General features: G+C 37.9%; 1 protein-coding gene across 2 annotated transcripts in view; it reads right to left on the bottom strand.

Moving 5' to 3' along the window:
- Glipr1 (GLI pathogenesis related 1) overlaps positions 1-15,402 on the bottom strand; it is a 20,125-nt gene extending 4,723 nt beyond the window's left edge. The window contains exons 1-4 of one of the 2 annotated variants that reach the window (XM_087192445.1): positions 14,978-15,402; positions 7,807-8,049; positions 5,256-5,368; positions 628-713 (exon numbers count right to left, since the gene is read on the bottom strand). In XM_087192445.1, coding sequence (XP_087048571.1) covers positions 628-713; positions 5,256-5,368; positions 7,807-8,049; positions 14,978-15,151 — 616 coding nt within the window. In that variant the 5' untranslated portion in view covers positions 15,152-15,402. Of the gene's footprint in view, positions 1-627; positions 797-5,255; positions 5,369-7,806; positions 8,050-14,977 lie in introns of both variants that reach the window. The other variant, XM_021258516.2, reaches the window with a different exon arrangement.

Raw genomic sequence — 15,402 nt, 5'->3', positions numbered from 1 at the left:
GTTTTGTAGCATTAAACCAACATAAAAGACATAATGATACTTGGAGAAGAAATTATAGTGTGGTTATTTGTTAGAATTGTCTCATTTATATGAGTAAAATAAACTGGTTAGAAAGAAAAATGATTGGCTCAGATAGGCAGTCTAAAAAGTGCTGCTATTCCTGGAGTAATGCTAAAAATTCTTTTTACAAATGGAAGAAGTGAGCAGCAGTTTAATAGAATGAGAGTTTTAGGCCTGGAAGGGATCTTTTCTACCACACAAGATTTTGTACAGGGAAGCTCAGCTTACTGTCCCTTGTCTGTTTTAAGCATCTCAGCCCTGCTGCTCTGAGGAGTCCAGTTTGTTACAGATGTGAACAGAAAAGTCCCACAGGATTTGCATAACTAGAGTAACTTGAGGTTTCCCCTCATATCATGGAAAAATAGTGGCTATCTTAAGATATTCAAAAGAGTATCTCATTTCTCTTAAACATGATAATTTCTAGAATGGTAAGCTGTTGGTTTGATTGCTCCTTGATGCTATTTTCCTTGGAACTTGCTGTTAGGATAAAACACATAGTTGTACTCTTAGTTCTATGCAAAGTTATAGTAGTTTCTATCACATTGTCCATTGTAGACTTCTACTTACCACAGAGATTGTCCAAACACGTGTCATTAGTGGAGCAGGCACTGCATGTGGCTCCTCTTTTATATGGCCAAGTTGGGTAATTTCCTCTGTAAAGCAGAAGACTCCATTAGTAGAGATGTATTTGTTTTTGCAGTTGCAGTTGTTTTGCAGTTGCAGTGTCCCATGAATTCTTGACCATATTCAGAAGAACAATAAGGTGGAAGTGCAGAGTATTAGAGAGTTGGTAAAATATGTAACAAGAGAAACAAAATAGGAGGTTGCTAATAGTCCTATTTTATATGCTTATGTCTATTAATCTTTCTTAATCTACATCCTCTCATTTACTTATGACAGCTCTGGTCTAAAAGGTTAATAACTTGCCAAACATGACAGTTCACACATAACAGATTCAGAAGGAAACCTAGATTTGTCTGACATCAAGGGTATGGTCCTGCTACTTACCTTCTGGCTTGATTATTGCCATCTAAAAACTTCTCTTAGAAAAGCTATCATGACCCTTATTTATTTTCTAGTCTACTAAGTCATCATAGTTTTTATTAGATAGAGCTATTTAGATGGGATAATGCTTTCCCAAAGAAAATAATGAAATAGGGGAAGTTTTGAAGTGGGATGTGGGCTGGGGATTTAGCTCAGTGGCATTGCAAGGTCCTGAGTTTGATCCCCAGTACCAAAAAAAAAAAAAAGGATATGTTTTCACATAAAAAATGTAATATGAATAATAGATGATTAGTGGACACTCAACTGTGCTAGGCATATTTTAAGCATCCTTGAATGAAATAATCTTCACAAACCTATGAGTATGGTACTGTTATATGTGTAGCTAGAGGCTTAGGCAGTGTAGATTTACCAAGGTCACTGATTAGAAAATAATATATAAACATTTTATATCCCCATGAGTATCTTCAAAGTAGTAATGATGAGAGGCTGTACATTTAATTAAGTGAATCTGTCATTTTTGGAACTCTTGTTTTTGGAATGTGGCTCTTTGTATGGTACCCTTTGACAATTTGGTGAAGACTATAGACTATATATAAGTTGCTTTTTCATTGTATAGAATACACAGGATATAAAGGAAGCTGATTAAAATGAAATAGCTATCAAAATGCTGAAGAAAAGACTTGCAACATAGTAATATGTGCTTTATTAAGATCCAAGATGGGGTCTAATAATTATAATTAATTTCAAAGTAATAATGAACATAGGTATATTTTGAGGTATCCGCAACAACTAGAATGTGATACAAAAATATTTGCACTTATATCTATAAATACCTATATCTTAGTACCTAGTTATTACTAAAATGATTGTACTGTTGTCTTCATAGTACAAGGAAATATTTTAAAGAAAGATGTAACTTTTTTTTCTAATCCAAGTTCATGCACTTCTCCCCCCACTAGTACTGTACATTGACCTCCAAAGATAACAAATCCCATAATACCTCATTTCTGACCTCAAGTGTATGTTTTAATTTTGTTTAGCTCTAGATTAATTTAGGTTGCTTCAGAAATTAAACTTATTCTTATGCTTATTTTGTATCATGGAGAATAGTCAATATAGAAGAGATTCTGATAGCAGTTACAAAAGGTTCCGAAACATACATTAGTCATCAGGATATGTTTAATTGTTGAAAAGCACAGTACACAGTGGGTGGTTTAAGTTCTAAAACGGTTTTAGTAAAATCATTAATGCTACTTTATTCTTTAATTGTGCTTTACAAACTGTAAAGAAGGGAGAAAATGCTACTTAGAAATAAGGTAAAAAAAAAAAATTAAAAAGGCAATTGTGAATTGTAGGGAAATAAGAATTCATCCTGGGAAAAACATCCCACTAGAATGGCCTGAAAAGCAGCAGAAAGTTTTAGTGTTTGTCCTAGTAGCCTGAGAGATACGTGGGTTGAGACCTTAGGGAAGAGAGACAAGGTGAATCTGAGAAAGTGGTGGTGGTGAAAGCTCACTAGATACAGTACTAACAGATGGTCAAGGTTATTTCCTCTTTGTGCTGTAGACCTCCCTTCCACTAGTCCACTCTGGATAGAGTTCTGTTACACACTATTCTTGCTCAGTGGTTACCAGGGGAACGAAGAGGAGAGTTACAGTTGACTGGTGAGTTAAACCCTGGCATGCTCAGAAATATTGGAAAGGACACCAGACTTATTAAAATTTGGAGGAATGGGGACCTGTGATTTTCATCATGTATGGTAAAAAATCATCAAGGCAGAAGGAAGTGAGGACATGCTTTTAACAGGTCTCTTTCACTGTTACGCTCCTCCAATCCTTTTTCCACACTTCATGGAGACTTATCGCCAAATTTAAGGCAGATCTGTGCTCTATTTGAGATACTTATTTGGCTTCCTGTTGTGATTTGAGGTTGAACTTTGCCATTATTTACAAGGTTCTGCAAGATCTACACTATCTCCTTCCCCTTAGTTTTATCTCATTCAGTAGTCCAAGCACACTGGTCTTCTGTGTATGCTTTAAACTTACTAGCCTATTGATAATTTCTATTCCAGTATTCTTTATATTTTCTTAATTGCCTCTATGATAATGCAGTTACTTTTGTGTGTCTGCCTCATAAATACAACTTTAGTAAGGCCAAAGACTGAATCAGTCTTTTCTCCTTTGAAGCTTAGTAAACAAGAATTTGTTGAATAAATGAATGTATGAAGTTCATCTTTATGGAATCATAACGCTGGTTTTAAGTTTTACAATGTTTATAACTAAGCACAGTGAATGTATACCATGAAAATTCACATTTGCATTTTATTATTAGAACAAGAGTAAAAATAATACTCTTGGAGCCATCACTGTTGCCAGGCATTACATATATTTGTTGTTTTTGCACCAGGGTTTCTGTGTAATTCTTATAACTTTACTAAATGGTACTTGCTATTATTTTGAATTTTGGAGAGAAAACTCAGATTCAGAGAACTAATTTCTCAGGCAGCACAGCAAATTACCTTGACCATTAAAAATGTTACTAAATGCTTAATGCTACCACTGGTTGAATTATGCCTTTGGCTACTTTTTCCTGGATTTCTTGTATTTTCTGACTTTGAGATTTTAAGTCAAAGCTGGTTTCTTCTGAAGACTTTCAGAGCCCTCCTTCCTACCCACATTCATTCAGAATATCAAACCTCTTCTGAACAATACTTCAACGAAAAAGAGGTTTGTTCCAGCTAACCTTAAGGAATTAGAACAAATATGCATGGTAAAGGGTTAAAAAAAAAACCACCCTAAAATACAAACAGCTACTATCAAAGAAAATCACTGTAGTAGAAAATGAGCAGACCACAAATGATTCACCAAAGGACTTATAAATGGACAGCCAAGTGAAGAGTTTTATAATTGCTAGTCATCAAAGAGATGCAAAGGAAAACAAAATATAATTTTCTATCAATTTAGAAAATACTTAAAGTTATAACATTCAGTAATGACAAGGAAGTATAAATTGATACAATAATGACAGGATATTTGCCAATAGGTATTAAAAAATTAAAAGTGGTTATGCTAGAAGTAGTCTATGAATTGTAGGGAAATGGAAGTAACTGAAGATTTATGCCCAAGGTTGTTGATCGTATATTAAAATATATGAAACAGTGAATTCTTCAAGGAGATCAACCATGTGTTACTATCAGGAGCATAGACTCAAGCCAGACGGCCAGGACAGAGTACAGCTGTGGCATTCATTAAGTGCAGCACTGGCAGGGTTACTCACCATGCCTGTGCCTCAGTTTTGTTAGCTGTAAAACAAGCTGTGCCTTTTTTTCATTTCATAGACTTTTATGAAGATAAAGTCTTATGAGCAGTATTTAGAACAGTTCTTGTCACATAAGCATTATATAAAGTATGCAATGTTTTTACAGTTACTGAAATTAGGTTTGAAACTTGTTTGTGTTTTGTTTAGAGACTGGGTCTCACAATGTAATTCCAATTGGCCTTGAACTTACTATACAGCCCAGGCTAGCCTTGAACTTGAAGTGATCCTCCTGCTTCAGCCTCCTAGTGCTGGGATTACAGGCCTGCGCCACTATGCCCAGCTATATTTGATATTTTAATGAGGTATACTTATGGTTTAATTTTAATTAAAAAACAAAACATGTTTCTAGTATGATCACAGTTTTCTAAATATATAATGACCAAGCATACACATATATAAATTTAAAGAACATGCTAGTGTCACTTCCTCCCAGTTCTCAAAGGGAAAGCTGTTTCCATTTTCAAAATAAAACTGGCAAAAGTAAAATAAGCTTATATAAATTGAGGAATTCATTCATAATCCCTTGTTCCTTTGAAGATTGTTTAAAATTTGTCAAGTTTTAAATATACCGATAAATATAAAACAATATCTATTTTTTCATCTTGTGTTATTACCATATCCAAATAATTTATGTCCCTGATGAACATTTAGACTTGCTGCTCTTAAAGATGAGTATATTTATGTAGTGTTTATAATACACAGAAAAAAGGTACCAGAATGTAAATGCAGTAGATCTCTGGATAGAGCAATTAAAGAGTTATATTAACTTTCTTCTTTAAGGTTCATTATGTGGATTTTTAAATAATGAAAATGCATTCTTTTAAAATGTAATGTCTTAATATTTTGAGATAGAGGTTACTTTAGGTACTTACGGTGGTCCATAGTTACATATAAAATGTGCTCCATTGGAAAGTGTGTCAAAGCCAGAAACTCTAGGGCAAAATTGAACTGCACAGCCAACCTTGTAACTATCAGCCCAAACAACCTGAAAATAAATAAGGATTTTTAACACAGAAATGAGAAATGATGAGATGACTATTTGGGTATGATTATGCCTTCATAAACATAGTGAGATATATTCACCTCAGAGTTAAAGCTCTTTCTACCAGGTGTGTTTTAGGTGCTCAGAATTCTGCTGGAACCAAGACTCGTAATTATTACCCTGGTGTGTGTGTGTGTGTGTGTTGAGATAACAGAATTCTTAACTAGGCTGAAGAAATAAAACAGGTAACTTCTGGTTTAACAAGAGTGTTCTGGGGAACCACCTCCAAAGAGGAGACTTTGAACTGAGGTGTGAGTGGTGAGAATGAACGTTTAGGAAACTTGAGTAACGGAGAAAGTGCATTTCACGCAGCCTTCTTAGGGACAAAGGCCCCGAGGTGGAATTTGCTTGTTAGGATGCAGAAAGAAGGCCAGTGGAGCCAGGATGTACTGATTGGAGGATATAGGTGATGAGGTCAAAGATGGAGGAAGAGATAATGGAGATTCTTCCAGATACTTTTGATTCTTCTAGGTACTGCCTATTAGATGTTCTAGTGAAGATTGGCATGGCTGCTAGATTTAGCCACATGCAGTTCAGAGGACAGGGTTAGGCTAGAAATATAAAGCTGGAAGATACGGGGCTAGGTGAGATCCCACAGGCAAAATAATAGACAAAAACAAATGAAAGCCTGGGATTAAGAAAAAAACCCCCAAAAACAAGTTAACGAAGCAAATGAAAAGTAGTGGTCAGTGATGTGCAGGGAAATCAAACAGAGCCAGCTTCTAGATTCAAAAGATCTTCATCCTTGGTTTAAATCAATGCTGTTGCATATTTCAGTGCCTTCAGTATGCATTTCTCTTGCTTTTTGAGGGGATTCTACATTTTTGCACTGGTCCCTCACAAATTACGTGGGTCATCTCTGACCAAGAATTTTTGTGTCATAAAAAAATGAAGAAGTTATTTAAAGATCTAGTAGCTGGCAGCAGGCTAGCAATTTACACTTTTTTTATAGTGATACCAAATTACATTTTTTTACCATAATTTTTTGAACATTGTGACAAGAGTTCTGCTAAATGTGGGGGATACAAGGTGAACTAGAGTTAGCAGGTGGCCTTCACAAAATGTAGACAAAAGTAGTCATGAAGCCATTATATGAGAGTTTCTACCTTGGTGAAGGATTCTAAGGGCATGTTTGCCATGAGATCCTTTAAGGAAGTGAGGTTGACCTACAGCTGGTCTGAGAGCCAAGAGAAGTCTTCCAGTAAAGCTGGTGTGAACACTAGTTAGGGAAGGCCCATTCATGGAACTGAAACGCCACTATAGCTACAGAAAAGGATCAAGGCTACTTCAGAAACAAATAGAATTTGCTCCCTAGGGAGAGAGGACAGAAGAAGGAAGAAGGGAGCTGAGATGGAGTCTGAGCTTCCCCAAGGTTTGGAAGTGGAATTCGAGATAGGAAAGTGGTTAGAGAGCTGGTGGGCAAAGCTGTCTAGGTTGGAGTTGCTTAAGGAAACTTAACTTTACGTCATATGGGCTTAAGATTTCCATGATGAATCTCCCAAAATTAACTGAACTTACAAATTCTCTCTGGAGAACTAATGTTTTGGGCATGAGAAAATTCATTTTCTAAAATTCAGTCCTTTCCATATAGATGCTAGAGCTCAAGCTGAGTGACCCTAAACTCTTCTCTTTAAAAGATAACTGTATTCCACCACCTTAGAAGAGGGACCCCCATCATGGGATGTCCAGAGTGTCTCTGGGTCTGCTAAGATGTAGCTTCAGCAACCACTTTTTTTTTTTTTTTTGGTACCAGGGATCAAACTCGGGACATTGCGCTTGCAAGGCAGGCAGCAGAACCACTGGGCTAAATCCCTGGCCCCACCAATTTTTGAGTGAGGTGGATGTTAGCTCTCTGCATTGAAGGCCTCATTCAATTCTTGCCACAAACCTAGAAGGGAGGTACTGTTATTCATAGATGAACAAATGGATCAGAGAGGTTAAGAAGTTTCCCCAATGTCATTTAGCTAGTAAGAGAAAGAATTCACATTCAGATATTGGCTATAAGGCCTTAAATAATATAATGTATGTACATTATATAAAAAGTTGCAGCATTTAGTGCTGTTCAGACTGATAGGCTTCACATATTACATATTACTTCTCTTCATATGGCCAGACTCTTCAAGCCCTATTTCTTTTTATATTACAGTCTGTCCTATTTATTTTCTATTTCTTTTTTGTTTTTGTGATGCTGGGCATCAAACCCAAAGCCTTGCACATGCCATGCAATTGTTCTACAACTGAGTTCCACTTATTATTAAAGTAAGGCTGTTACTCCTACTCACTCACATTTTCAGGTGCAGTAGCCTATGTATTTTCTTAATTTGAAGTTCTCTCCTTACTCTTGAAAAGATAGCTTAAAAAAAATATAAGCCAGTACTTACCTGAGTGTAATGGCCACAGACATTGTTACATTTCTGAGTGTTGAAGTCATAGTATTGGATTTCATTGTACCAATTTGAGATGGCTGAAGACACTGAAAACAGGAACAAAGATCCAGTCCAGATATTTTCTCCCAGTGAATCAAAGTTTGGGTGGAGCCTGTGTGACTTCAGCTGTGGGTTGTGTCCAAAGAGACAATTTTTTGCCCACGCTTTTGCAACTTGGGCGAGTGCTGGGTCCCAAGTCTGCAATAACAAATATTAAAAAATATAGAAGTCAAGAATAGAATCTATTACTCAACAATGTAACTAAAGTGAACAGGTGGAATTTGAATAGCAAATGAGGCTTGATGACAAGACTAGAGAAGTAACCACTGCATACAGGTCCTGTTAAAATAGTTTTCAAGCACTAAGGCTGTTAAGAAATGTGGTGATCTAGTTTTGAGGAATTCAGAATCTAAGTAAGATAGAACAACATTTCACTGAAGATCAACTATATGTAAGATAGTTTACACCATTTTCTGTAATTTATTGGCCACCACAGCCTCATCCTAAGAAGCTCAGAAAGGTTAAAAACCAGTTTAAAGCCACTGGTCTGGGATTCAAACCCAGAATCAAAATCCCATCTGTTCCCCAGAAGGCAGGCTGCTTTCCTGAGATAGTCAGTGCTCTGCTAGCAAAAACAAACAAACAAGCCTGCTGCAGACAGGCAGGTCTGTGCAAGTCCTACCGAGGTCCTGAGTTCTGTGGAACATGCCGAATCAGCCCTCACCCCGGCAACAATCCACTGGAGCGCCCCCACCCCCACCCAACCCGCTCCTCTGTACAGCCATCTGGTTCCACACTACAAAGACGCAGAGGACACTGGACCACCAGACCACGGTACTGAGTCCTGCTACTGCCAGCTCAGAGGTAGGGGCTTCTGAGCTGCCGTCTCACTGCTCCTGGTCCAGAGGAAAGGGCTTCCTGGCCACCATCCCTCCCGTTGCTTCCAGCCCAAAGGAAAGGGCTTTTGGGCCACCTTCTGTCCTGCCACTCCTGGCCCAAAGGAAGGGGCTTCCGGACCAGCATCCCTCCCACCACTCCCAGCCCAGAAGTAGGGGCTTCTGAGCCACCATCCCACTGCTCCTGGTCCAGAGGAAGGGGCTTCCAGGCCACCATCCCTCCCACTGCTCCCAGCCCAGAGGAAAGGGATTTTGGGCCAGCATCCCTGCCGCTGCTCCTGGCCCCTGTCTCACCTCTCCCAGCTCAGAGGTAATCTGTGCAGGCGCCAACAGCGCCGCCCCGCCCGCCCCCCCAATTGTAATGAGAAAACATGTAAATAAGTCTCAAAACCAGACTTCCAGATCACCTACAGCAACCCCAAAGGGAAATGAGATGGAACACTCTGATACTCAACCACCTGGACCCATAGAACTGGCAACAAAAGGGGATCTGGAAAAAATGAAATCAGAAATAATTTCTCAGATAACAAGAGAAATTGTGCCCCTAGTGCAAGACATGATTAATAAATCTAGAGAGGAGCTGAGGAATATGATGGAATCCCAACATAGGAAACAAATGGAATCCATAAAACAGATGCAAATAGATTTCCAGGACATGAAAAACTCCATTGAAAGTCTACACAGCAGAATGAGCCAATGTGAGGACAGAATTTCAGATATAGAAGATAAGATTACAATTAGTGACCAGGAAAAGAAAAATTGCTTCAAAATTATAAGGGAACATGAGAAATCAATCCAGCAGCTGCTAGATGATGCAAAGAAGAATAACATAAGACTGATTGGAGTCAATGAAGAAACAGGAGAGAGTGGAGATGACATAAAAAAATCTCTTCACAGAAATAATGGCAGAAAACTTCCCAAGCAGGGGAAAAGAGCTTGACATACAGATAAGTGAGGCATATAGGACTCCAAATAGCCTTGATCAAAAAAAATCTACACATAGGCATATAATTGTTAAGATTCCAGAAACTCAACAAAAGAACAAAGTTCTACAAGCAGTTAGAGAAAAGAAACAAATCACATACAAAGGAAAACCCATCAGAATCACAGCAGACTTCTCAACACAAACCATCAAGGCAAGAAGAGCTTGGAGTGACATATTCCAAGCCCTAAAAGAAAACAGCCTCCAACCCAGATTGATGGACCCTGCAAAACTATCTTTCAAAATGGATGGAGAAATAAGATACTTTCAGGACAAAGAGCACCTTAGGAACTTCGTGAATACCAAACCAGCACTCCAAAGAATTTTACACAATAGCCTAGGAACAAACATTGAGGATCACAACCCCAGGAAGCAAAGCAGAATGAACCCATCTGGCATGACAAGAAATTAAATGGAAAGGGGGAGAACCCAACAAAAAGAAAAAGTCATGGCAATGATAAGTCAATATGTTTCAGTTATAACCATCAATGTTAATGGTCTCAATTCACCAATCAAAAGAAATAGACTGGCAGAATGGATCAAGAAGCAAAATCCAACAATATGTTGCATACAAAAAACACATTTAATTCAAAAGGAAACTCATAGACTGAAAGTTAAAGGGTGGAAAACGATACTCCATGTGACAGGAACCTGAAAAAAAGCAGGAGTAGCTATCCTCTTTGCAAATCAAGTAGATTTCAAACCAACATGGATTAAGAGAGATGAAGAAGGACACTACATTCTTGTAAAGGGAAGGATCCAAGAGGAAGAGATGACAATCATAAATATCTATGCACCAAACACTAGTGTGCCCAACTATATAAAACAAATACTAACGGACATGAAAAGTCATATATACACTTATACAGTTGTAGTGGGGGACCTCTACACCCCACTGTCACAAATAGACAGATCAACTAGACAAAAAATAAGTAAAGAAATACTAGAACTCAGTCAAACTCTTGAACAAATGAACTTAAGAGATGTTTACAGAGTCTTCCACCCCACAAAATCAGAATACACATTCTTCTCAGCTGCACATGGATCATTCTCCAAAATAGACCACATACTCACACATAGAACATGTTTAAATAAGTGCAAAGGAATTGAAGTTATCCCCTGTACATTATCAGACCATAGTGCGATGAAACTGGAGATTCATAGCAAAAGAAACTCAAAAAATTTCATAAACGTGGAAATCTAACAACACATTTCTGAAAAACCAATGGGTCACAGAGGAAATTAAAGAAGAAATCAGACAGTTCCTTCAATTAAATGACAATGACCATACAACATATCAGAATCTATGGGACAAAATGAAAGCAGTCTTATGAGGGAAATTCAGAGCAGTGAATATGCATGTTAGGAAAACAGAACAAGCCCAATTAAACAACCTGATGCTGCACCTCAAGCTTCCAGAAAAAGAAGAACAGGACAACCCCAGAGCTCATACAAGGGAGGAAATTATAAAGATCAGAGGAGAAATCAATGCAATGGAGACTAAGAGAATGATACAAAAAATCAATGAAGTCAAGAGTTGGTTCTTTGAAAGAATCAACAAAATTGACAAACCCTTAGCCACCCTTATCAGAAAAAGAAAAGAAAAGGCCCACATTCATGCAATTAGGAATGAAAAGGGTGTGATTACAACAGACCCAGCAGAAATCCAGAGGATAATCAATACCAACTTCCAGAACCTATACACCAATAAGATGGACAACACAGAAGAAATGGACAGATTCCTAGATACATATGAACTACCAAAGTTGAACGAAGAAGACCTAAAAATTCTGAACAACCCAATATCAACCAATGAAATTGAAAATGTAATTAAAAACTTCTGAACTAAGAAAAGCCCGGGTCCTGATAGCTTCACTGCTGAATTTTACCAGACATTTAGAGAGGAACTGCTGCCACTACTGTTTTAACTCTTCAATGAAATTGAAAGGGAAGTAATACTCCCAAATTCATTCCTGGAAGCAAGCATCACCTTGGTCCCCAAAGCAGAGAAAGACCCAACTGAAAAAGAGAACTATAGGCCAATCTCACTAATGAACATAGATGCAAAAATCCTTAATTAGATAATGGCAAACAGAATGCAGAAGATCATCAAGAAGATCATACACCCTGACCAAGTGGGATTCATCCCAGAGATGCAGGGATGGTTCAACATACACAAATCAATCAATGTAATACACTATTATCAATAGAGCCAAGGACAAAAACCATATGATTATCTCCATAGATGCAGAAAAAGCATTTGACAAAATCCAACATGCATTTATGATAAAAACCCTACAACAAATTGGAATAGATGGTCTCTACCTCAAACTGATAGAAGCCATCTATGAAAAACCAACAGCCAATATCATACTAAATGGTCAAAAACTGAAATCCTTCACACTCAAATCAGGAACAAGACAAGGATGTCCACTATCACCACTCTTGTTCAATATAGTTCTGGAAACATTAGCCATGGCAATTAGACAAGAGAAAGAAATGAAAGAAATAAAGATAAGAAATGAAGAAGTCAAATTGTCATTATTTGCAGGTGACATGATACTCTATGTAGAAGACCCCAAGAACTCCACCAAAAGTCTTCTAGGCTTAATAACCAAATTCAGTATAGTAGCTGGTTACAAGATCAACACAAAAAAATCAATAGCTTTCCTCTATACAAATGACAGACTCACTGAGAGAAAAATAGGGCAAATAATTCCTTTCACAATGGCATCCAAAAAACTGAAATACCTAGGAATCAACCTAAGGAAAGAAATCAAAGACCTCTTCTCTGAAAACTATGGCACTCTGAAAAGAGAGATTGAAGATGGTATCAGAAAATGGAAAGACATCCCCTGCTCCTGGGTAGGAAGGATTAATAGAGTGAAAATGGCCATACTTCCAAAACTGCTATATAGATTTAATGCAATTCCAATTGAGATCCCAGCAGCATACTTCATGGACTTTAAGAAAACAACCCAAAAATTCATTTGGAACAAGAAGAGACCCAGGATAGCAAAAGCAATTCTAGGTAACAGAGACATGGCAGGGGGTATCACAATCCCCAACTTGCAACTATTCTACAAAGCTACTATGATAAAAACAGCATGGTACTGGCAAAGAAACAGACCTGTGGACCAGTGGAACAGATTAGAAGATGCAGAAACAATGCCAGACACACTCAGCCATCTCATCTTTGATAAAGGAGCCAAACACCCTCACTGGAGGAAAGATAGCCTCTTTAAGAAATGGTGCTGGAAAAATTGGGCTTCAACTTGCCAAAGATTAAAACTAGACCTGTATCTCTCACCATGCACTAAAGTAAAATCAAAATGGATTAAAGATCTAAATATTAAAATAGAAACTCTGAACCAGTTGGAACAGAGGTTAGGTAGAACCCTTGAAGACATTGGTGTAGGAAAAGATTTTATGAACAAAACCTCAGTTGCCCGTGAACTAGCACAAACAATCAACAAGTGGGATCTCTTCTCATTAAAAGTCTTCTGCACAGCAAGAGAAACCACCAGCAGTGTGAAGAGGAAACCCACAATGTGGGAAAAAATCTTCACCTGCTCTTCCTCAGACAAAGGTCTACTATCTCGAATCTATAAAGAACTTAAAAAGATCAGACCTCCCAAATTTAAAGACCCAATCCAAAAATGGGCATCTGAAATGAACAGACATTTCTCAGACAAAGTAGAAATAGCAAATAAATACATGAAAAAATGTTCAGCATCACTGGTCATTGGAGAGATGCAAAGGAAAACAAGGCTGAGATTCCACTTCACTCCAGAAAGAATGGCTGCTATCATGAAATCAACCAATAACAAATGCTGGCGGGGCTGTGGGGAAAGAGGAACCCTGCTCCACTACTGGTGGGAGTGTAGACTGGTGCAAGCACTGTGGAAATCAGTATGGAGATTCCTCAAATAACTAGGACTGGAAGTCCCATTTGACCCCGCTATTCCACTGCTGGGGATCTTCTCCAAAGAATTAAAAGAATCATACCACAGTGATATATGTGCACGCATGTTCATAGCAGCACAGTTTTTGATAGCTAAAACTTGGAAACAGCCCAAATGCCCATCAACTGGAGACTGGATAAAGAAAATGTGTGTGTTTTTTTTTTTATAAAATGGAGTTCTACTCAGCCATAAAAAATGAGAAATTAGAGACATTTATAGCTAAGTGGATGCACATTGAGGCGATACTCTTAAGTGAAATAAATTGGACACACATATATAAATACCAAATAGTTTCTCTGGTGTGAGAAACTGAAAGTGTAAATAAGGACTAAAATGTATAATAAGTAATGTGAAATAGGAAGAAAAGGGGCAAAGGGGAAGGAAGTGGGAAAGATAGGGTAAAGGATAGAAGGGAATGGGATTAATATGAGAAAATGGAAAAATAGGAACAAAATCTTTGTAAATGGGGAGGAATGGAGGGGTTGGCAAGGGTGAAAATGTAAAGGTGCAAATTTCCAATGATGAATGTCATTATATTGTATACCTAAAATGTACCAATGATTAGAATGAATAATTGATAATGCAAAATAGGAAGAAAAGGTCCAAAGGGGTAGGGGTAGTGGGAGGGGCAGGGGAAAGGAAAGAAGGGAAATGAAAAATGATAAGAAATGTAAAAAATGGAAATAAAGTCTTTGTAAATAGGGTAGTGTGGAGGGGGTGAAGGGAGGGCTAGGAATGGGGAAAAAATAAGAACCAAGATGCATTATGTAAAGGTACAATTCCCAATGAGAAATGTAATTGTGTTGTATACCTACAATGTACCAATAATTTAATTAAAAAACAAACAAACAGCAACCCCACCCCTGAAAAAAAAAAAGACAAGGAAAAAAAAAAAAGAAATTTTGCAAATATTAAAAGGGGAGAAAAATGACAAAAACAACCAACCAAAACCAAAAAATACCAAAACAGAGAAAATTGAGAGAGTCAGAGAGAGAGAGAGAGAGAGAGAGAGAGAGAGAGAGAGAGTGAGAGTGAGTCAGTCTACCCATGACTAGGAGAAAAGAAGTATCCAAAAAAGAGAACTAAAATTAATTTGTGGAGCTTTCTTATATAAGAGTTAAGAGAGAAACTGGATATGTTTTGAGCAGAGATTGTGAATTTACCGCACAGATTAATTACAAGTCAAAAAAAAAAAATTTAGGCTTGCCAAGGATTCACCCCCACAGATTATACACATGAGCTGCCTTGATTTACTACCGCTATAAATGCGATATTTTCCTTACCATGTATAGCATATCACTGGCTGTTGGATTCACCTCTGACCGGAACTTGTTATGAATGCGAACACAGTCTTTGATGAAATCTTCATTTTCGATATCTGGCAAAGTATTTGCTGTATACGAATGACTAGAGACAAAAGAAATCACCCAGGCCATTGTAAGGAGAGTGACCCACATGCTCCGTGTTTCTGGCGTGGAGGCGCCCTGGAGGCGTGCTGGAGTTCAGCCCCACGGGGTTCTGAGTTTGTGTTTGCGCTCCTAGTTTTCAGCTGGCAGCTTCACAAACCACAGCAGACTTCAGTTTGAGAGAACCGGGAAGCTGAGTTCACAGGTTTTAAGAAATGGGTTTCTCCATATATGGTTTGGAGCTCATTTTGAGGTCTGGTCTTAACCCTATCTTTTCAGTGGTTCTCGGTGACATGGCGCCT

This window comes from Heterocephalus glaber, unplaced genomic scaffold (genome assembly GCF_053883595.1).
Source record: "Heterocephalus glaber isolate CG9 unplaced genomic scaffold, H.glaber_assembly_v1.0 deba00001571, whole genome shotgun sequence".
In the NCBI taxonomy this organism is placed as follows: domain Eukaryota; kingdom Metazoa; phylum Chordata; class Mammalia; order Rodentia; family Bathyergidae; genus Heterocephalus; species Heterocephalus glaber.
Note: the sequence above shows the minus strand (reverse complement) of the source record. Positions and strands in the feature narration are given on the sequence as shown.